At 38.9% G+C, this 23,718-nt stretch overlaps 2 protein-coding genes across 3 annotated transcripts; both read right to left on the reverse strand.

Moving 5' to 3' along the window:
* Window positions 1-205: 205 nt before the first annotated feature.
* galcb (galactosylceramidase b) lies at window positions 206-23,357 on the reverse strand. Of its 2 annotated transcripts, XM_044047064.1 has the most exons (17): window positions 23,168-23,357; window positions 20,784-20,852; window positions 20,623-20,686; window positions 14,371-14,484; window positions 13,419-13,558; window positions 12,375-12,413; window positions 12,093-12,220; window positions 6,668-6,823; window positions 5,479-5,603; window positions 4,133-4,260; window positions 3,699-3,788; window positions 3,520-3,609; window positions 3,286-3,430; window positions 2,461-2,641; window positions 2,193-2,356; window positions 1,944-2,020; window positions 206-897 (listed from the first exon to the last, which is right to left on the reverse strand). In XM_044047064.1, the coding sequence occupies exons 1-17, from the start codon at window positions 23,312-23,314 to the stop codon at window positions 751-753; spliced, it is 2,004 nt and encodes a 667-aa protein (XP_043902999.1). In that variant the 5' UTR covers window positions 23,315-23,357; the 3' UTR covers window positions 206-750. The 2 variants fall into 2 exon arrangements, with proteins under 2 accessions (XP_043902999.1, XP_043903000.1); XM_044047065.1 differs by lacking the exons at window positions 12,093-12,220; window positions 20,623-20,686; window positions 20,784-20,852; window positions 23,168-23,357 and adding exons at window positions 8,123-8,253; window positions 15,303-15,391; window positions 15,677-15,747.
* On the reverse strand, window positions 16,143-20,440 carry LOC122782636. The gene is made up of 5 exons (XM_044047067.1): window positions 19,834-20,440; window positions 18,851-18,952; window positions 18,254-18,388; window positions 17,465-17,783; window positions 16,143-16,571 (listed from the first exon to the last, which is right to left on the reverse strand). Exons 1-5 carry the CDS (start codon window positions 20,130-20,132, stop codon window positions 16,281-16,283), a joined length of 1,146 nt encoding a protein of 381 aa, XP_043903002.1. The 5' UTR covers window positions 20,133-20,440; the 3' UTR covers window positions 16,143-16,280.
* Window positions 23,358-23,718: the final 361 nt, after the last annotated feature.

A 23,718-nucleotide genomic window follows, 5' to 3' on the forward strand; every position in this document is an offset into this window, starting at 1 on the left:
TTAAAAAAAAATGTATTTACAGTATCATATGAGCACAAGAGTTTATTTACATTTCCTTGTGTATTTTCACAAATTCATGACCTGGTGTTATTCTTCTTATTATCAATATTACCTGTGCTAACATTACAGATCTATTTATTATTTATTGAAACATATTCAAATATTAACAGTGAACAAAATGGACACTGTAGTCACAAAATTCCAGTAGTTTTAAGAGTTTTTATTCAATGCTGGAACGACACACATTACAAACATATATACTTCTGTTTGTTCATTTCAGTCACACACACTTATTCCCTTATGACACACACGCTTAAAACCTTAAAAACATTAACAGTGAAAAAAACAGTTATTTTGAATTTCCTTAAAAATGACAATCAGTGCAAAATGGGTGAGATGTGTTACATTAAAATGTGCAGCCTTAAAATATACAATTATCCCCAGGTACCAAATTAATTAAAGGCACTGATTAAAGGTAAGACATTGATTAGAAAGGTGTAATCCACAATTTCACATTTAAAGCATAGTCTCCAAATGCCTTATAAGACACTTTATATTATCACTGTTAGACTTCTTTTCACATCCTGATAGATTCTGCAATCTTTTCCACACTCCTATTATAACACAGGATTTTATTCTCCCTCTCTTTTTTTTACCCTTCATTCATTGATGACTCTCATGACGAAAAGAGAGTTTCTCGTCTCGTTTTCTGAACAAATAATATAAAAGAAGTGTCTTCAGGTTTTAAAATCATTCATTTGCCACCACCGCAAAGTTGTCAAACTGAGCCAGTTCAAAAGAGTGCGCTCCGATAGCGGCCCAGCCGTTCTTTGGAGTCAGAACCACAGCGTTCTTCCACAGTGGGAATCCGTTAAGATGCCCGGACGCATACTGACCCTGCAGGACAGAGGACACAGTGACAGGTTACAGAGCATGCAGTCACATGCATGGGACACATTATTATAAACAGCTGTTTGCTTAGAAACAAGCAAGAAAAAACTGCTAATCCTAATCCATCTGAAGATAAATGGTGATCAAGTGTTAAATACCACTCTTCACACCTGGGATTACAATGAGTCCTGGATACTTAGAATGTAAATATGCTGACTGTACAAATGTGCATGTCCTTATTGTGGAATTCTGGGAATGTGCTTTATTTCCAAGAATGTTTGACCCTATAATTCTGAAAATGTCCTTAACTGTATAATTCTAAAAATGGAACTCACAAACTGTCAAAATCTCAAAATGGGCCACACTGTAGAGCATGTGGCTAGCAATGTTGCCTCGCAGCAAGAAGGTTGCTCCAAACGGCCTTGTGCGGAGGATAACGTTTCTATAACTATAAATCTATAATTCTGGGAATAATCCTAAATCTGTCCACACCTGACTGTGTTGTATGGAAATGTCACTGTGAACTACCTCCATTTCACATTGTTTGAATTTCCTCTTCTTCTATTTAAAGGCAACTATACTTGATGCTCACAAAAGCTGTGCCAAATCACATCTCGCCGTGACTCCTAAAGGGAAAATGGTGTGGGACATGTGTGCACATGGAATATTTACTGTCTGTGTGTCAGCACTTAATAAGGCAAATTGGACACTCTAAATTGAACATATGTGTGAGAGCGGATGGTTGTTGTTGCCCCCTGACCCTCATGGGAAGAATAAAGAGGTAGAAGATGAGGTAACCCTCCGTTTACAAGCCATGGGCTGCCCGTTTCGTACATACACCAACTTTTTTTTCATAAATGTTGCGCACATTTTTTATAAATAAGGTGCCTGAACTTAATGTTGAGCTCTTGTGATTATGGATGGATGTTAATTCTAAGTATGAATGCTCATGAACTCCTCATAAAGTACAGGCTCGTGTATTTCGCTGGTTGCAAATTGTAACCCTTACACTTTCATTTCCCAAATGACAAGGATGTAAAAGCTCCACTTACTTGCACAGTGAGTGATAAGGTGTACCAAACATATGCTCGGGCACCAGACTGCCCCTCTGCCAGCACAGTCTGACCACCTGTTAAAAACACAGATTAGAGGACACAGATTATCACTGACATGGAGGAAGATTGAAAACATATTAAGAGACTCCTTTTTATCCTTTATGCAATTGATGTGTCAACTACTGATGCGACATTAAAAGCTTCCCAACTTTATCTTAAAGTTCTTTAAGAGTGACCACCACTGACCAATATCATTGGTAACTTTGTAGGTGCCATTTGCAAACAACCAGAAAAAGACTCCAGTGGCACCGCGGACTGACTGGCCTCCTTTATTCACCCTGGCGGCGATGAAAACACCACCCGTCTGATTCTTCTCCATGAAGACATCACACGTCACTGTGAGGTTCTGCCTGTAACACAACACCACAACACACACACACACACACACACACACACAGATGTGTAAACTAGGCATTTTACACAGTCAAGCGGACACATGTGTAAATCCTCTCACCACTGATAGTCTCCTATCACGCTGACAGTCTGGTCAGCATCTGCTGCCCACGTGACAGGTCTTTGAGTCACAACCTGTCGTAGCGTGAAGACGTGAGGTCCCGAGTCAGTCAGGTTGATGAAGTACTCGAACACTCCTGCCTGGTCAGCAAAGTTCGGAGCTTCGGAGAAGGGAGGGGCTCCTACAGGAAGTTGATACAAATAATGAAGAAGAAGAAGAAGAAGGAATGTTCTGCAACATTTATGAGTATCTCTGTATAATTGTGGAAATGTCCTAAACCGTATCATTATGAGAATTTTTTAAATATGTATAATCCTGAAAATGTCTTTACACAGTGTTTATTTACTATTTCTTTCATTCTCCTTTTGTTTTCTGAGACCTTCTAGAATCCTGTATTAGGAGATTAAGTGTTACTGTTGGCTTCCAGAGTGAGTATGTAGTGAAACCTTCTGACTCCTTAATGACCTCGTATGACAAACTCTGACCTTTAAAAGTGCAGGTTGCAACACAGAGTAGTCAATAATTCAATCATAACCTTTCAGCATCGCATCAATCAAATGGTCTGAGAGGGATTCAAACTTGTTTGCACCTGGCTGTGATGGAAGGCACTCCTTATTACTCTGCATAAAGGTTCAAGATAAAGCTACTACAGCATCAACAACTATGATCTATGCTACAAAAACACCTAAAAAGGACCAGAGATGAGAGAAACTGAAGGTTTCAGACAGATTTCATCTAAAAAATAAATGTGAGTATTTTAATAACTTACATGACACCTATCACAGGCACGTGGAGAACGATGCTCAGGTGTGTCAGGATACTTACGGACATTAAAGTCATCCTTGTAGACTTTGGGGAAGCGAGCTGAAGCAGGTGGTTCTGGGTAACTGCCTCTCTGTCCCGTTGTCACTGTCGTGAGTGTGTACACTTCATCTTCAGCCAGATTTAAGGTGAAGGATCCATCTAACAGCTGCAAGACAGTCACATCAGAGCTGCTGTCAGTCTCAGCTCAGTGCAAACATTTCCTGCTTTCTTCATGCTTGCAAACGATGGCTTTACCTTCAGAGGAGTTAGCTTTTCAAAGAAGGACGGCTTTTTTGTCTTGAAATTAAACTGTGACCGCCACACTTGGAGTTCCTTGATGGACGCCTGGGATAAAAAAAGAAATAACTTTGAATGAGTTGAAAGAATCGCTCGCTAAGTTTAGGCAGTTTGATGAAAATCACAGAGGAACTTACAAAGGATCCCTTTAGCTGGAAAGTTGCATTCTGGGCAGTCACGTTAAACGCAGGGAGAGGAGGTCTGATGCACACGGAATGATCATGAGTCTGTAAAGGAAACAACTAGTTACATATCACAAGAGCAGCTTTACCGTCTTTGTCTAGTAATGGACACATCGTCTCTGTATTCTCCATTTCACAGGCGTTATCTGGAATACCAGATTTATTTTTAACATGATTAAAGTTGTGAATTGAATGTACAGTATAGGGCTTTGACACATTCATTCCATTATTTGGACTATTTTCTCAAAATTATGAACACACACAATTAAAGTGACACAATGAACGACTTCAACTTCGATGGTAAATGGAACGTCCCCCCTCTTATTTTTGATATTTCCCTTTTGAGTAACAAAACATCATATGCAGAAAGTAGAAGGATGTGGACTTGCCATTGTTTCTATGACAACCGTGAGGTTTCCTTTCCCATCAGTCAGGGCAACATAACTTCCTCCCTGTTCCAGGTGTCCAACAGTCTGTAGGTAGGTCCATCCTGGCTGGGTGAACTGTGTGGTGTGAGCTTCAAGAGAAACACAGCAGAACACTTGACTTAAAAAATCATTCATTAACATTATATCAAAGGCACATAACAATCAGTCACAGAAGGTGCATAACTATTCAATATCCAACTGAATCACCCTTAAACAACTCTAGGTTCATGGATTCATATCTGGTATCTATACTCTCTCATATTGAGGTAAAAGACCAAACATATTTTTAAAGATATCATAGAATCAAACAGGTGGACATTTAATAAGGCTGGTTAAATGCACGAGTCATGTTTTCATGAACAGCTAACTCAGTGTTGTAAAGAATCATTGAGGTTAGGGCTGCAACAATAAACCGATTATTGATGACTAAATTTGATTATTAATTGATTACTAAATTAATAAACAAAAGTTAGAGCAAACGTTTTCTGGGTTCTTTGCTGCGTATAACAAAGAAATCATGAAAACAGAATCATCTTGACATTTGAGAACGTCATCATATTCATTACTTATATCACTATTATTTTTCGTGTTTTTGCTATTAAACTTTTTATTTGAATAAAAATAAGTTATACATGTTGCTCTTAAGTTCGTATACATGCCATTAATCAGGAAAGAGAAATTCACATCATTACAGCAACACCCACACTCTCTCCCATCACAGCACTCCTATACTAGTTCTGGACTGGTAGGGAACTTAAGAATTCAAAAAAGTGGTACTAATAACTAGAAAACTAAAAATAGTATAAATAAAATAGGTAACTATACAGTAGTAAATAAATATAAACAGCTGTAAAATCAATAGATTTGTCTACTCCATATGTACCTGTCCTCATTCATAATTTTCCCTGCAAACAATATCTTATAATAGGGTTATAATAACTGTGATGGCACACAAATGGTAATAATTATAGATTAAGTAAGATAATCTGCTGTATACATGTATAACGCTGAAACAAAGAACAATGATTGTTTCAACATTTTCTGACACTTTAAGGACCAAATGACATAATAAACAGTCGACGAATGGATCGATTATGAAAATAATAATTAGTTGCAGCCCTAATTGTGTTAGTAACTACGATATACTACCAACATAGATAATGACGTGTCATCCTCTGGTGTTAGATTATTATGCAAAGTTAGATCATTTAACTGCAGAAGGTTGATAAGAGGTGGAGAAAAGGATCTATGCTTAATTAAATTAGATGGAACAGGTAAACCCCTGATCAAACTGGTCTTTCTCTGACCTGTGATCCAGATCGGAGACTCCACCACATAGTTGCCACTCCACGGCTCCTCTGCCGTCATCAACCCATCTCTGCCAAACGGCAGCTCCTGGTAGTAGCTGGCCACCAGGTTCCAGGAGATGGTGCTGAAAGAAGAGTCACTGTAAGCAACTAGACAGTAACACAGTTCCTCTCATTAAAAAAAACACACACTCTGTCCATCCATTCACATATTGTAATCACAAAAACATCAAAAGTGCAAAAATAAAACGTTAGTCCGTAAATTTAGAATAAAATAAAATAAAAGCCCAGCGAAGTGATTTGCAACAGCAATGTTGTGATAGAAAAAGCAAGATTATGAATATGAGGAGTATGACTGAAATATGGCTTCGTCCAAAAAAGTTTGAACGTCTTTATAATGACCCGTAACAACCCAGATCCCACCTCGTTAATACACTACTAATGTCACAGTTTTCATTACCCTATTAACAATGCTGGTAGCATTAGACTATTCATAACACACAGCTTTCAGTAGGGTATGATAGAGTAAACACTCCTCACTGAAAACAGCTAAAATATCATTATGTTACATCATCAGGGCTCAACTTCATTTCTGATATTATTTGTTTGTCGAATAGATTGAGATCTAGTCTAGTTCTCTTTTTATTTACAATATTACACGGACAAGGACGAGAACATACGCTCAGAGTACACATATGTCCCTTACAGAGAGCTGCCATTAGATTATTATGAGGTAGTGGGTGCACACTGTGTCTCTCCACCAAAGCTGGGTGTGCTTTCTGAAGAGAAAGGAAAGAGAAAAGTCTCCCTCATACTGTAGACTGGCATCTATGTTGACCCTGCTGCACTTGCATCTGACATTGCCATATGATAAAGGTAGGAAACCATGGGTGCAGGGTACTACTTAAGTAGGGTGCATTTCGAACAGCTCGCCCCATGTTCAAAATAATATTACATTTCAAATGAGCAGTGACAGATCTAGACTTAAAATCCACACAAGCATTCACTAGAACTTTCAGAAGTGAATTCTACTGCTCAAAGTACCTAAGACATATACACTTCTTGTCCCCGCCCACCCCGCACTGAAGCTGTATACAGAAAAACACCCCCTCAGTCAGATTTGATCACACCAAAAGTTATGCACGGCAAAAAATTTTTGCCAGAAGGAGTTTCTTATGTGTGAACTCACGCAGTCATGTGACCATTAACATAGTTCTGGTTGAGGATTCGAGCCCAGCAGCCTCCTCCAACCTCGTTGTTGAAGGTGCTGTAGTCCTCTGACGACCAGAGCCTCTTCTGAGTGGTGAGGGCATCCTTCACAGTGGTCGTGCCTGGGTAATGGGCCCTGCACATTACACATACAGTACAACACATTATTATTGTACAACAGAAACATACAACTTTGTTAAAAATGTTGGAAATTCAACTTTAATTTGCTCCTAAGCGGCCACATCAAAGTGCTGTTTCAACTGCCACATAAAGAAAGCAGGGTTTAAGTAGAACATCCACACTGTAAAAATATTGTTATGTTGTTTTATGAAAAGACATGCATGAACAGTTAAAGGGACACTTTTTGTTAAGTGTGCTTGTAAATGGTACTGACAGTGAAAACATGGCTGCCAGCATTAGTCTTTGATATCTTAAACATAATGTTTAACAGACTTTTCTATGGAGTGCATTATTTCAGAGACGTCAGATTCTGATATTAACATGCGTGTTTTTTGAAAATTACTTTCCAATGAAAGCAATATTCCTGACCAGTTTTAGACCATTTTATTTTTAAATACATAATAATAATAATAATAATAATAATAATAAATACACTACAAATAAACAACTAACTAAACACAATACTAAACACTACACACAAAACATTTCGGGGAAGCAAATTATAGAATTACATTTCACAAAAAGCTAAAATGTTACAAGATTTTTTTATTTCTTTTGTTGTTTAAAAACAGCTCTTTGTCTGTTTAATTATTATGATCTCTTTTTCTGTTCTGTTTATTATAATGTAAACATGTTATTCTTTCATACAGGATATTGAAGACTCTCTTTTACAGTTTCACAGCGTTTAATTAATATTTCTGTTATTACTTTCACCTCTATTATTGTATGCTTCTTAAACTTTATAACTTCACCACCACTTATTTTTTCATATCGTTCTGGCTTCAAATGTGCACTGTAATGTTTTGTTTTGTATACTGTGCAAAAATGTACTAAACTAAAGGTTAACATCAGTACTGATGTATGTAAAATTAAAAAAAAAAAGGTATCTAAAGTAAAAAAGAAAAATAAACTTTCAACACACACTCACATGCACGGGCACACCTGCTTATTCACAGTCATATCACCGCAGCAGCAAACTAATACAGGTACAGGTCAGGAGCTTCACTTAATGTTCACATCAAACATCAGGATTGATTACGGGTTCTAATGTGAGCAACAAAACTGTATTAATGCACATTTAAATTCATAAAACCATGGTACGATGGATTCTGGCCTAGTACTGGTAAAACCTGAAGAAAAGGCATTTGATTCTTGTTAAGGCGGGGCAAAAAGAAACATGAAGACAAAACAACAGGCTGGTGTGAGGTGTGACAGGTTGGACATGCAGACATCACACTCGAGAGGAGGATCCTACCCTATCACATCTACAGCTTGGCTCAGCTCAGGGTCTAACAGCAGAGAATGGGCAATGGGCTGCCACAGGTTGTCACTGGCTATGATCCTGACCCTCTCCAGTCCATTCTTGTCCAGCGTGTACCGCAGCAGCTGGTACCGTCAGCCAGTGAGTCACAGTCACAGGGAGTTCAGAGAAGAACATGAATTCAGAGCTACAATGGCAACCCAGAGTCGCCAGGTGTCGCTTTGCATTATTTGCTGCATTCATGTAAAACACTCAGTGGGGGTTGAGTTTGTGTCCACCCATGAAAAGTTTACTTCAATATTTATGTCTCCGCTAATGAGATCCCCAAGTATGTTCCCATTATATTTAGGCAAGAATCTACCCACTGATGACGTCACTGTAAAAAAAAAAAACTCAGCCGATTTCAACAAATTTGGTAAATGTATGAAAGATCATTGCAGTGCCGTCAGATTAATGATTATATTTATAATCTATTCATCTGTTGATTGTTTCTTGAAAAATGTTGGCCAGTGTTTTTCAAACCTTAACATTTTTTAAAAAAAAATCACATTTAAGAAGCTGAAATTTCTGAGAACTTGTTTAAATTATATATATATATATATATACATATATATATACATATAAAAAATCAATTAATCGTAGCATCCCTAGTCCAGTGTGTACCTTTAATAGTTGTAACCTTACCATAAAAGACGCCTTGAGATAATGTATGTTATGAATCAGTGCTATACAATTAAAACTGAATCTAATGGCGAGACTGCAGATTACAACAAACAGGACATCACTCCCTTTGCTAAGCTCAAGTTATGAGTCAGTTGTTTAGGTACATATATGATATCTAACTTGACAGGAGTGTGTAGAAATATGATGATGTTAGATGGCAGACTTACATATTGCTTATTTCCATTTCAAAGCAATTACACACTTTTACAAAGAGAAATATGAGTATGTTTAATTTCTGCCAATAAACCCTCCTAAATGTTACACACTGGACCTTGAACATCTGAACGAAATTATGCCTTTTTTTTTAGATTTGGTTATCTAACTGTGATATCTTTTCTCTTGAGCGTTATAATTGTTGTTGTGAGGTCTCTGAATTTCTATTTCACTGGCATGTCATTTCTGCAGGCCTAAAATGATGTGTAATTAAGTTTTATACCAGCAGAGGGAGCACATGAACCAAAGTAAGAAAGCAGGGGAGACGAAGTCAAAGATGCAGACTCCCCCCCTTTTATAAACATGTTTTATTGTCTTTCTCTCTCATTGATTTGTTCATATTTGCATCATTTGGAGCGCAAGTGTTAAAATATTAACTGAGAAAAAACATTTGTTTCAATTATTTATTGTTAATGACAAACCAAATATTAATTATTAATGTGTTTAACTATTCTTGAGGAAATGGAGTTTGCTGCTGAGCCGGTAGTGCACATTAATATCTTGTGGCATCAGTGCATCATGATGCCCTTATGATTAAGAGGGCTGAAACGATAGAACGAAAAGATGAAATGATCATCGATGTGTTAGAACTTTTCTTTAAAACAGTGTATATGATGATCCATCATAAAATATGCAGATGCACAGGTTTTGTCAGGTCGCCTGAAACAACAATGTGCTTCTAATAGCACAGCATTTACGGCAGGGGTCTTAAACTCAAATGACTTTCAAATCCGGTCAGGAGGGGCCCGTCAAGTGAAAGAAATAAGGACATTTGTGACGATATTTTGCACAATTTCAAAATAGCACCGTTTTGTTACGGAACATTATAAAGTTCACAATATAAAACATATTTATGAGGCAAAAATGAATCTATAAATGCCAAAAACAGTGGCATGTCGTCTTTCTTTACATGAAGGCAGCAATATAGTGCACAGTTTGCAGTTGTTTAAGGTGAAAATGCCATGCTTTATAAGGAAAATACTAAGCCATGCATTCTGTATGTGTGTACGACAGGGAACAACTAAACTTTTCATTCCTTGTGTCCGACAGAAGGAAAAACAGCCACAGACATCTAGCTAGACAGTTCCAGAGGAAGAAATCTCTGGATTAGCAACGCCGACCTCACAGCACACGGAGACAAACATGTCTTTATGTCTTGCTTAATGTATCATTGGTTCAAATAAGCAGTGAGAGTTTTAAATCTGCACTTATTGTTGCGATTCATCCACAGCTCACATTTTGGGGTGACACCTCTCTGTCATGAGCTCCTCTCATCAGCCGACAGTCAAAGTAGTTTCATAAGTGACGGGTGACCAGAGAAGAACTCTCCATCGCTGAAACTCTGCCGATACTGACACCAGCTGCATTTTAGGCTCTAAACTTAAAACTTGGTGTTGCCAATGCTGGAGTAGTAATCATTCCACCATAGAGACCTGTATGCAGGTCTCTATGGTGAAACTCAATCTCGACAAGACTGAATTTCTTTTTCTCCCAGGAAAAAGCTCTCCCACCACAGACCTAACCATCACCCTCGACAACTCTGTGGTAACTCCCTCTCATACCGCAAGGAACCTGGGTGTGACACTTGATGACCATCTCTCCCTCACTGCCAACATTGCTGCAACAGCTAGATCTTGCAGATAAATGTTGCACAACATCCGAAGGATACGGCCTCTTCTAACCCAGAAGGCGGCACAGGTTCTGGTACAGGCTCTTGTCATCTCACGCTTGGATTACTGCAACTCCCTCCTGGCTGGTCTTCCTGCATGCGCCATACGACCTCTGCAATTCCTCCAGAATGCAGCAGCTCGACTGGTCTTCAACTTACCAAAATTCTCCCACACTACACCGCTCCTCCGCTTCCTTCACTGGCTTCCTGTAGCTGCTCGCATCCGCTTCAAGACTCTAGTGCTTGCGTTCCATGCTACAAACGGATCCGGTCCAGCCTACATCCAGGACATGATCAAAACCTACATCCCAGCACGCCCACTCCGCTCTGCATCGACAAACCGGCTCGCTGCCCCCTCACTGAGAGGATCACAGAGGCACTCGCAGAACTCGAGACTGTTCACTGTCCTCGCTCCCAAATGGTGGAACGATCTCCCCATCGACATCCGGACAGCTGAAAGCCTCCACATCTTCCGCCGCCGACTAAAAACACATCTCTTCCGACTCTACCTCGACTAAGACGACAAAAAAAACTTCTAGCTCTTATTTGTACCCAAATGTTTAAATGCACTTTTGTAAGTCGCTTTGGCTAAAAGCATCTGCTAAATGACATGTAATGTAATGTAATGTAATATGCAGAGTAGTTGTAGTAGCACAGCCAGTAAGAGCACTCTCTCTGAACTGCTCTGTGATTGGTCAAAGCATCCCATGAGTGAACAGAGTGTAGAGGAGGTGGAGAGGACATTATTCCAGACCTGCAGTATCCGGACATCTTCCCTTCATCTTACCGAGAGTCACTGAAAGTTTAAAGAAAGAAAGAGCCCGGAGGGGAACAACTGGACTCAATGGCAATCAACCGACTCTGGAGTCCACTTACGATAGCATTGTTGACACTGGAGGGGTAAGCATCATGTTAGCATAACCCTGATTTATGGTTTGTCTCCTGCCATGGTTATGTGACTTCAGCTACCAGAGCTCTTTATCTCTGGAGTTAAGCAAACAGAAAGCTCAGAATAATATATCTGACGAAGAGGATAACGATGAGGAGGAAATTTCCAAAGAGAGACCATATGTCTGATGCAGAGGAGCTGCTGAGGAGAGAGAGATTGGCGAAACACAGGGGTTGATGGTTCGTCGAGTTGAAAGATTCTTACAGTTGGATGCAACACTTCCCCAACGGCATGATGAGTCATCAAGAATGTCAAAGGGGATTCATGATCATAGCGTCCTCTTATATTCATTAGGATTATTGGAAACTGGCTCTCTTGATATAATCATTTTGTATCAATGAACATTTTCAAGCAACATGTACAGTAATTCATGCCACCTCTGAAAGTGACTTCAAGCCAGCTGTACTTACCCAATAACCTCAACAGAATTATTCAGGGCCGAGTCGCCATTCATAGATTTAGCGATGTTCCAATCACCATCAGCAGCGATGATGCCAACACCAGTTAGACCAACTTTATCCAGAATGTTCCGGAGCACCTTGACAACAAAGACATGCCCTCAGAGGAAACCAGCTAAAACGTCTGTGGCTGTTTTTCTCTCCTTCATCACTACGTTTACCCATAATGCACTATTTACATACACATTTGCTTTATGGGTATCCACATTTTTAGTCAATAGAGGTCAGGATTACCTTGATGTACTTGCTGTCGTAGCTTCGCTCATTCCAAATCTAAAAAGATGAAGTGGTATAAATTAAAGAGCTTTCTAAGCACCAGATGTACAGTTACACAGTTTCTCTCCTATATATCTCCCTGAGTTAACATCATTAGTGTCATCACCCAAACCTAACCACCGTCAGTTAGATCCCATCCCCACCAAACTGTTTAAAGTTGTTTTTCCTTTTATTAACAGCTCCATATTAAACAAGGTTGATCTATCCTCATACTCTTTAGAGATATTCCAGTTTGTTTACATAAATAATAATGCCTTTTGCACACAAAAGTTAATTATGGAGTTCCACAGGGCTCAGTGCTTGGACCTATACCTTTTACCCTATACATGCTTACTTTAGGGAACAATATTAGAGAGCATTAGAACACGCACTTCCATTGTTATGCAGATAACACACAGCTATATTATTTGATGAGGCTGAATGAAACAAATCAGGTTGTTCAACTCCAGGAATTTCTCAAAGACATTAAGTCCTGATTGACCTGTGAATGTCTACTTTTAAACACTCAAAACTGAGGTCATTGTACTCGGCCCTAAACTAAACTTAAACTTTCTGACCACATTGTCACTTTAGATGACATCACCATGGCTTCCAGTTCCACCTGTTATGCTATGAATTAAATTAAATTAAATTAAATTAAATTAAATTAATCAGTATGATACATGTTTAACAATATATGCTACTGCTTGTGTAAATTACATTGTAGTACTATAAACATGTCATAATTGATTCAGAACTGTTCTGTCTAAAGCTATAACTTAATGCAACTGTTATATATCTGCTCCTAGTCTCTCTCTTCTGTCTCTACCTCGTCTGCTTCTTTCCCTTTCTCTCCCCCATTTGTTAGTTTACTGTAATTTATTTTGAGTTTGGTTCATTTTCTTTTTTCATAAATGTAAACTACCCACTCTCCTGCACCAAAGTCCATTGAGGAAAAACAGCAATTTCAAATCACAGCAAACAGGAGAATAAGAATGAGATGACAAATAACTGACTACACACCCCAACATATTGAATGTCCAGATCATGGTACTGCTTGGCACCAAGGATCCAGTTCACCACGTAAGTTGCAGTAACGTCTGGGAAGTCATAGGGCCAGTTCTTACCATGGCCAACCCAACCAGGAAATGCCCAGGGTAATCCTGCAAGAAGAGACACACCAAACAAGTGAACGACTGCTTTGACTAACAACAATGTACTGTATCGTTCAATGGCATTATTTTATTATTTTTAAACATGTAGTATCTCAAGGCACAAAGATCAAGACCTTACAATTACTATAGTGGAACCCAATTGGAACATAATAGACATCAGTGGAGAGAAAAAAAACCTCTCCTGACAGAATCAGGCTCAGAGTGAATGGACATCTGCCTCGACCTATCTGCCTAAAAGCACAGTAAGACCACATGAGCCAGGGATGAACAATTAGAAACTGGTAGTATCAGTAACAAAGTACCTGGAGAAAAGCCGCCACTATAAACATTTACGTTGCATTTACGGTTATAGCTCTGTCACATCCATTGTTACTAAGTAGCAACACTTGGGAGCTGCTGACATGACTTAAATTGCTGCAGCCCCACTGAATTAATAAAAACATTGACCTAAGGACAACAGAACATCATAACAAAGAAAATGGCCAATACATTGCTACTGTACAGACAAAGTTACCATGTCTGGAGCAACCTATCATTCACCAACTGATTCAGGAACTTTGTCTTGATGAGGGACGTCCAACGCTTATATCAGAGTGGACAAAGACTAGTTTGACCTACTTTTTTTGAGCATTTGGCCAGCAGTGTTGACTATTATGGATGTTGCGTGAGTCAAGCAACTGTTCACCATCAATAAAAAAGGGTAAATGATAACGAATATGAAATTAAGATGGTCATTACCTTCTGAAATCACTTATTATAAATGAACTGTTTGTTTGTCCTAACAATTAACAATTTCTTACCGATGAGTGTAATGTTTGGGTTCCTCTTCTTGGCTTCTTTCATGAGCCACCACTCGTAGCCCCGGAAGTAGTTCTCGTCATTCTCATAGTGCATGTGGGACGGCTCAGTTCCATCTACAAATGATTAGACAGAATAATCTCATAAGGAAATTAAAAACACTGCCTATATACTAGAAAAACATGTCACCGGGTCTGATCATTCTGTATATGAATGGGATGAAATGATAACTGCAAATGTTCTGCAAATTATTACGTCACCTGCTGAGAATCTGAGCATATAGTTAAAAGTGACAACTTAACTTCATTGTATTACAGTATAAAGTTTGTAAAATGGGGAATGACTGTACTAAAGATAACAAATTATAACAGATCTTCATTAGGAGAGAGGATGGTGGAATGTGTCTTTTGAATGTATTTTTCTTATAGAACAAATTGACTGAAGGTAAACAGGAAATAATTAGAACACATGACGTGCTCCACAAACATTATATGTACTTGGATTACTAAATGAAACCCCATGTATTTACATTTTCTTATCTCTGACAAACCTAACGTGCACATTCTTTGTTTCTTCTTTGTTTAAGCCTTGAGAAGCTCAACTCTTTTTTCCCCTCAACACATTCATTTCAATAACAAAACACTTAACACTGCTTAATCTCTATTTTGTCTGAAGTGTCTTCCCCAGTGTGTGAGAGGATGGGGTGTTTGTCATCCTCTCCTTCAGGAATCCACCTGACCCTACTGCTGCAAGGAGCATGTGCAAGTTCAAGGCCAAAGGCACCACCACAAAGGTGCCAGCAGAAGTGGAGAGCTGATATGATTTGTTCATAGATAAAAAGGAAAACAAAAACATCAATAGCTTTTTCAAAAGTACATCATCACATCTTTTATTATATTACTTTACAAATGCAAACGCAAAACTGTACAAATACCTTTATACATATTTACAAAAAGTTTATTGATAAGCAATATGTTCAAGTAGTTCAAGTCCTTCCATGCTGCTCTTTCTTCAGGACAACAGCTAGAAAAAAAAGAGACAAGAGAACAATTAGCACGAGTAATGTGTAACTGAGGATACATCCATGCTGCTTTGATTTTGTTCTGCCCCACAGGGTTTTAACAAGCCAAAATAAGAGAAGTTTAAAAATGGAGGGGCTGTCCACATACAGGCCTGCTATACATATGTACAGGAGTTGTTTCAGGGATTTCGTGTGGATGAATTCATTTCTTTGAACGATGTGTGGACAGAAAACATCAAAATGACAAAGAAAAAAGATTGTGACTGAAAAACTCCGTCAACACTTACTTTCAGTTTCACCTTGTCGTCAGTCTCGTGACAGAAATCCATGTTCATTTTCACCCTTGTCTTTTCGAACAACTGCAGAGGAGAGAATCAGATTCCTTTTTACACCAACTTACCCAGTGGACATGAATGGTCATGGGATATATATTTTTAGATTAATTACTGAGCTAAAAACACTCACTTGGATGCAGATCCTTTTTTTTTTTGAAAATGCAATTCATAGATGACAACATAACAGTTTGGAATTAATGTAGCCTAACATGACATTCACTAACAGTCATTCTTATTATTTACCTCTCCTCTGGGGGCCTGCCTCTGGAGCAGCTCCTGTGGCGTTAGTGACTACATTGGTGGGATGAGGCCATCACTCTCTCGATCATCAGGGTTGGAGGAACTCCTCAGCCTTGGCACTGTCTTCCCTGACCCCAAATGTTTCCTAACGATGGCTCTCTGTAGGTCAGGTATGACAGTGCAGGTTTTGTGGTTCTTGATGATGTACTGATACTTTCGCAACTGCTTGTTGTAGACTTTTTTGTATCTGGTGAGACGATGGTTTATAAAGCAAACATCACAGCAACGAGTCAAGAAAACTAACCACTCCAGTTCACTAAATAACAGATAAAATGTGTTTCTTTGCATGTAGGTGGTTTATAAATGCTGACCTTGTCTCCTGCCAGAACTCCTTGATGGTGTTAACACAGTATGAATGTTGCACCGCAGTGAAAGAGGACTTAGCCACTATGTTCATGTTCATGTACTGGAACAGAAGTGCTATTTTGTCATAATCATTTCCAGAGAGGAGGATATTGGTGGCCAGCATGAAGTCCCCTGACTGCATGCCAAACTTGAAAACAGGCTGGGAGTTCCACTTCCAAAGGCTGTGTCCTCGGGAACATACCTGTGCATACAGAGAACAAACATGAAGAGAAACTATGCATACAGAATTCCAACATCACACTGATAGGGCTGTGACTACTTTGTTTTTCATGTATTCAGATTTAGCCAAGAAGAAAATGACTGTAAAAAAAGGTGTCAGTTTAATGTCATACTGATGGTAGAATGCCAATATTAATATCAACAGATATTTCCTCTATTTTAGCTGGAACCATGTGTGAATAAAAGCATGATGTAATGCACCAGGCATAGGAGCAAGTAGTTATGAAGTAATTACCATATCATCCAGCAGAGGGCACTGAAAAAAGGCTTGGCATTTTTATTGCTGATCAGAAAAATGAGACAGTGACATTATAATAATATAAATGTGTTGCTGTGAGGACACAAGCAAAGTGACTAACCATTTCTTTTTTTTACTTTTTTGGCTTCTGGTGCCACATCGACTTGTTGTAGAAGCCCCTGTTGTTGTTTCTCAGATTTTCTGTCTTTACCATTTCTATGTACATTTCATAATTACATCACAACTCAACAACACAATGTTTTTGGTTTGGAAAAGTCGCAATATGCTTTCCTTTTTTCTGCTCTGACTCATCGCAACAGGATCTGATCTGCTATCCCCAGCATTTTTTAGGAAAAAAACTCCAAACACAAGAGGAAGGTGACGCCAACGGAGATAGTGACGGCAAATGCGAGGTGGGATAAAACTCAGTTTGGTACGGTACGGAACGGTTAAGTTCGGGGTCAGACGACGACAACCAACAACACAAGGGCTTTTTTCTATTTAACATCAAATAAAGTGGGCAGAATGTGTCATATGTACATGGTATAATTAGGTATTAGGAGACCTGGAAAACTATGAAACTTCAGTGCAGTGTTGTTACATAAAAGCTTCCTTACCCATTCAATGGTTGATGCAGTTCCCCGTGACTCCATGACTATGTCAAAGGGTTGAACAGCGTCACATTCAACTCCCAGGAGAGGGTCACTGTATTCACACTTTTCCAGCGGGAATCTGAGAAAGCCTGCAAGTTGTCGGAGGTTTTTCTCATACGCTATGGAGGCTTTTTCACCAACAATGTCATCTTCACATAAGACAAGCTGGTAATCTGGGCCTGATGTGATGTCAGTCATTGGGAGTTCCTCACTCTCTCCAAGATCACACCCCGACTCCTCCATGCCTGCAGCTGGGAGAGGTGTCTTTGTGGCACTGTCAGATCTGAGTTGAAAACATAAAAGTGAGTCATGGGCAGAAATTACAAAAGTTATACACATAGTTTATCCAACATTCAAAACCAGGCAACGGAAAGCATCAGCTAAAACTAGAGGTTGACCCTCAAGGGTTTTCCTATGGTCGTTGCCAATCAGTGTTTCTCAATCTTGGTCCTCGGGGACACCTGCCCAACATGTTTTAGATGTTGCCTTGCTCCAACACACCTGATTGAAATGGTCAGCTTGTCAGCAGGTATTATCATGCTGTGGACAGAGATTCACAGCATCCAACATCCTTTGAGTTTGAATGTGAGATGAGCTCTGCGTTTTGTTTTTTAAATGCTTTAAAATATCTCTCTCTCTCTCTCTCAGTAGTACAGCTTGAACAAATGGGGGAAGCCATCAAATTCAAATAGCTCATCTTCATTGTCCACATCAGCTAAATGTTCAGTCATGAAGTCTGCAGACAAAACGTACCGTGCACAAGAGCGGAAAACACTGTCTTCTTCATCAGAGCTCTCTGTGTCTTCCTCTGGGTTCGACAGCACCTCTTTATCAGAAATTGATTCCCCATAAACTCCTTCTTCCTCGTCTTCCCAATCAATGGTAATACTAAAATGAAAACAAACATTGTGATGAAAAAAGGAAAACTATCTAGTGATGTATTCAGATTATAGAGGTTGCACATTCTGGACAATAATACTAAACTAAAGAACAAACAATAGCGATTGGATATCTGCTACTATAAAAGGTAGTATAACAGATTTAAAAACTATAATTTATCATTCTGACTTAACTCATAGCTGATATTAAGCAAGATATTGATAATGATCTTATGCTCTGGCTCAGTACAAACCCAAGAAGTCGTAACCGCCTTCATGTCTAAGAATAAACATTAAGTAATGAGCATGTAATGTAAAATAAAATGAGCCTTGTTTAGTGCTCAAAAATGCTTAATCTGCAAAACACACCTCTCCTCTGGGGACCTGCCACACTCACACAGACAGATTGAAAGAACAAAAAAAAGATACTAAGTCATACCATACAATGGTGCTATTACAACACACACACTACCTGTGATATTCACTGCCATTGCTGGACTGTGACAGGAGAAAAGGAGACTGTAGGTTACCCTCAGCTGTCATTGAGGTGGAAGCCTTTGAGTACTTTTCATAACTGTAAGAAAAAAGGAAGGCAGCTAAATAATTAAGAGACTGGTTTAGCATTATGGGTTAGGTAGAAGAACCCTCATCAAGCCTGATTTAAACTTTGTCCCTTGATACTTGATAAGTACAGACTCTGCCAAATGACATGAATGAACTGAAAACAAAGTGTCTCTCAACTCTTTTCTCACATCATCTCAATTGAATTGAATTTAGTAATGTCACATACTGTACATTGAGTCACACTTGGTGGTGACTACCACTTGCACATTGGTAGTCACCATCTTCATTTAGAAGTTTCCTCTCCAAACAGTCAAACCAAAATGATCTTTTCCCTGTTGCTCTCCAGCCTGATTCAAATGTCTGATTTTTGCATTTCCACTGTCCTCTCAGTAAATGTTGCTTCATTGCACCTTCCCAAAAAAAAGTATGCAACAACAAGTACAACAGTAATTCTCAATAAGAAAGAAAACAGTAACTACATAGTTGTAAATGCAGACTCTGCTTTATCAACTAAGAATAATAACAATGACAAAGAAAACGGGAGCACTATAGTTTGAAAATCTACATCTGCATTGGCAACCTATAATAATAATAATAACAATAATAATAACAACAACAACAACAACAACAACAACAATAATGTAAACAGAACACTGCAGATTGATATGCTGACTTAGCCTTCCTAACTGATTATTAAGACAGCCAGGATACAATATGATACAAGAGCTGACAGAAGAGATACAATAAGAAAAAGCTATTCCAACAACGGGAACATTAGCACAGTTACAGCAGCAAAGGAATGACAACATGGTATATTAATACAATACGTAGGAAGCGTAAATGCAAAGCAAGGCGTCCTACTTTGAATGTTTAACAAATTAGATCACCAACCTGTCCATGAGCAATAAGGCAAAATCTGTGTCCGCCCTGAGTCCCGACTCTGCTTTCAGTGCTCTCCAACGGGGAAAAGCTACACCAAGTGTTACCCGCGTTTGTCCGCGCTCCCGGTCGCTTTGTTTTTTAGATTTTATTCCTTCTGGTGTGCGCTTAGGCTTCTTTTTGACCGTAGAGTCCACTTCTGAAACTTTTTGTGGCCGCTTGTTGGCGTTTTCAGCCATACTAACACGGTCCGCAGCCGTCTCTCCACTGAAGCTCCGCTGATGATGTTGTTTCCTCTTTGCTTCCGTCATCGACTGTCAGGCGTGACGTAAAACGAAGCGCTTCAATTGCGCAGCGCGGAAATGACACCGCCAGAAACCAAACCAAAACAAATTGTGTTCCGCCTGGCAAAACATACCCCCCAAATGTATACGTTTCTAAATTATTTGATATTGAAAATACATTTGGGTTTTTTTGGACCTATTTTACAGTTGCACAAACTCAAGTCATTTCTGGGCAAATACATACACGTACATTCTCAAAAATGTCCCCCACTTGTATTGCTTTTCAGTACAAAGAGTACATTAAAACATTAAAACGGTTAAATAAACAAATACAAAAATCTGTGTAATTTAATTTAATTTAATTTAATTTAATTTAATTTAATTTAATTTAATTTAATGTCAAGCAAGTAAGTGAATCCTGGAAATACGTACTTGGTTGAAACTCTGCTGAGTGAGGGAGTGAGTGTCTTTAAAGTTAAAGGTAGAAAGATTAATAAGTTTAGCATACATCACATACCAGTAGTTTGAGCATCTCCTCCAATCTCCACCTTCAGTATGTGCAAAGAGGCGCCGAAATTTGGCTGAAAGCAGTAAGAAAGACAGAGCATGAGTCTCCATGTAGCTTCCACTGAGCTGTAGTAGCAATGAGTGACACATTATCACATTATCAGGCCTCACCTTGAACAGGTAGTCCAGTATCTGGCTACGGTACGGCTCTGCATAGTTCACCAGTAACCGAGAAGTTGCCTGGAGGGAGTCAGAGATAACACATTACCTTCATGAAGAGCCGTGATGGCGATGTTGTGCCAGTTCTAATATCACTCCGATATCAACTCTCAGGCTCTGGACCTTAATGAACTGTGATGAGAGGCTGCAAGGGTTTGAAATGATAACAGGCATGGGGCCACACTGTACTATGAACCAAACAACTACAATCGATTCATCAAAAAAAAAAATCGACATATTAATAAATTATGGAAATATTAGTTGGATGCAGCCTTAAAACTATTATCACAAAGAGACAGCGTAAGCAAAAGTGTAATCAGTGTACTGTATGTGTTTAAAGTGATTTCTCAACCTTTTGTGGACCAAACAACTAATCGAGGATATAAACGATAGATTAACCATTTATGAATAATCTTATCTTTTGATACATGACAGTGAAAAGAGGTGTGCACACCGGCATGCAATCACAAGCTGTTTTTACATGGTTTTAGCCACCTGACCTGTTCTGCAACTAATCAATCCATATCTTGTGATTCATGAAGTCACTGCACACAGCTGCACATTCACACCAGGTGATTATTATTATTATTATTAGGCAGTGTAAATTTGAAGAGTAGGGCAGCCAACATTTGCAGAGTGATTCTATGTAGTGAAGCTTTATTGACATATCCAATGCTTCAACTTACTACATTATCAACCAGGGTTTGCATAAGGCCATTTCTGAACCCACAACATGTCTATCAAGTTGGTCCAGTAAAACGCTGCTCCACCATCCCTTCTTATAAACTGTGGTGTGTTACTTTAAATATTAACTAATGTTCATTTGATTCAATAGATAGAATTCAAAATTATTATTACAGATATGGCTGTAAATTAGTCGCTACATTATGTGCATAAATTTGCTTTCGTCATGATTGATATAGTGACTTGGGTCATGATAATTTTCCATCTTCAAAAACTGGCTCTACATAAAGAAAGTAGGGACATACAATATTGGACTTTTTACCGATATCCAAGCCAATGACTGATACAGATGCCGATATGAAACAAGCTGTCAAAGTTAACGTGCTAATTGTTGCTATTCATACAGCCGTGCAGATGTAATGCAGTTAACACAAGTTTAAATTATCATAAAGTATCCACACGAAACAGTCACTTGCCTACAGTAAGTCAGATAGGAGAGACAGAGATAGAAGCTGAAGATGGAGAGAGGTGAGGGATTGTTGGGCGGAAGGTTTTATTTTAAGAAGCCGGACGACGGGACCCCCGTGGGTACTGTGCCAATCTCAGCTAATTTCACTGAAACCGGCGCTTAACTTCAGGTTAAAAGTCCAATCAGTGACGATCCTTGTTTGACAGCATGTACTTTTCCATTGCAGTTAATGTCGTTGTGCTTAGGTTAATGTTGTTGTATTTTCCGCTTTTGGGGGCGTGTGTTTCATGTTAATGTTGTTGTATTTTCGTTGATGTTAGTGTTTTCCCATTTGTGTTGGTAATTTGCACTTCAGGGCCACTGTATGTTCTTGTTGCATACAGAATGGCAGTCATCCATGTTGGCCTTGATTGTAAGATTACTTGGTTGGCACTTGATAGGCCTGAGTCTCTTTGAAACGACATAGTTCTATGTGTAGTTCCGTGTTTAAAAAGAAACACAATTAATTAATGGTGTCTGAAATGCACACTGCCTGAATACTTGTTAACATTACAAATGCATGTGTGTGTGTGTGCTGGTAATATTGTGTGTCCCTAACAGAAAGTTTGGTTAACACTATGCTCGAGGCAAAGCATTCAACATCTGCAGTTACCCAACAACCTCTGCAACCATGATGTCCAACTATGTTAACCTTTGACCTCACCCTGCCACCATAGCCTCCTCCAGCAAACCAGAAGACAATGTCCACATTTTCTATACAATCAATGCACTGGTCTATCAAGTCACGTGATCAAATCAGTACTGTTACCTGCACATTGATAGCAAAAATCTTTGAAAACATGTAACAATCAGGAGGTCTGAGGTACAATATCTCTCTGTGTTATGAAAAAGAAAGCTATGAGTATCAACACTCCCAACTGGGTTGACATAAAGAGCCACTGGCCCAACAGTCATTGTTCAAAACAACAATGACTAGTTCAATTCACATTGTTAGTAAATGTTTGTCTGGATTAGAAGCACAAACATTATGTGTACACACAAACACATGCACATTAAATGTGACATTGGTTATACAAACTATTTCTAAAAAGTTAGAAATAACTTCTAACTTTCTATGGGGGACAGTTACAATGTGGACCTTCATCAAACCCGGAAGTAGTACAGCTGCAGCATCTTAACTCACCCCGCCGCCGCTCAAGCCTCCAATTCCGTCAAAAACCCTCCCCAGTCCCGCTTTATCGTCCAGAACGTATGGGAGAGGCGACACACATGCACTGAGAGACAGAGTTAAAAACATAAGTGCCGCGGGGAACACTGCTCTCCACGCCATTCTCCTGCTGAATGACGGCGGAATAGTGAGAGCCCGAGTCACATGACAGGTGTTGTCACGTGATATATGCAGCTGTTATGTCACATGATAGCGCTATATGTATTCGTCGTGTTAGTTTAACAATTTATATTACATTTGATATGTTAATTCAATCTTAAAATGGTTAAACTACACGTTTTTTAAGAAATGTAAAGGGAAAGTCAGCTATATTTTGTATCACTATATCCAGCATTTGCTACTGTAAGATATAAAGTTAAAGGGGACAGCAAACTGGTCACTGATCTCGCCATCTGTCATTGTGTCAACTTCTCACCATTCAATTCTGCAATATCCTAGTATATATATATATATATATATATATATAGTAATATTTTAAATATACATATATTTACATACATATATGT

This window comes from Solea senegalensis, linkage group LG16, assembly GCF_019176455.1.
Source record: "Solea senegalensis isolate Sse05_10M linkage group LG16, IFAPA_SoseM_1, whole genome shotgun sequence".
NCBI classification, from domain to species: domain Eukaryota; kingdom Metazoa; phylum Chordata; class Actinopteri; order Pleuronectiformes; family Soleidae; genus Solea; species Solea senegalensis.

Coding starts and splice junctions, on each gene's coding strand:
- LOC122782636 (XM_044047067.1), bottom strand. CDS start 20,132: ATGACGGAAGCAAAGAGGAAACAACATCATCAGCGGAGCTTCAGTGGA. Junction 18,389..18,850: donor AATGGCAGTGAATATCACAG/GTAGTGTGTGTG, acceptor TTTTCATTTTAG/TATTACCATTGATTGGGAAG. Junction 16,572..17,464: donor CTGCATCAACCATTGAATGG/GTAAGGAAGCTT, acceptor CTGTATGCACAG/GTATGTTCCCGAGGACACAG.
- galcb (XM_044047064.1), bottom strand. CDS start 23,314: ATGGCGTGGAGAGCAGTGTTCCCCGCGGCACTTATGTTTTTAACTCTG. Junction 20,853..23,167: donor GAGGCTTGAGCGGCGGCGGG/GTGAGTTAAGAT, acceptor GACTCCCTCCAG/GCAACTTCTCGGTTACTGGT. Junction 3,610..3,698: donor TCCAGCTAAAGGGATCCTTT/GTAAGTTCCTCT, acceptor TTTTTATCCCAG/GCGTCCATCAAGGAACTCCA.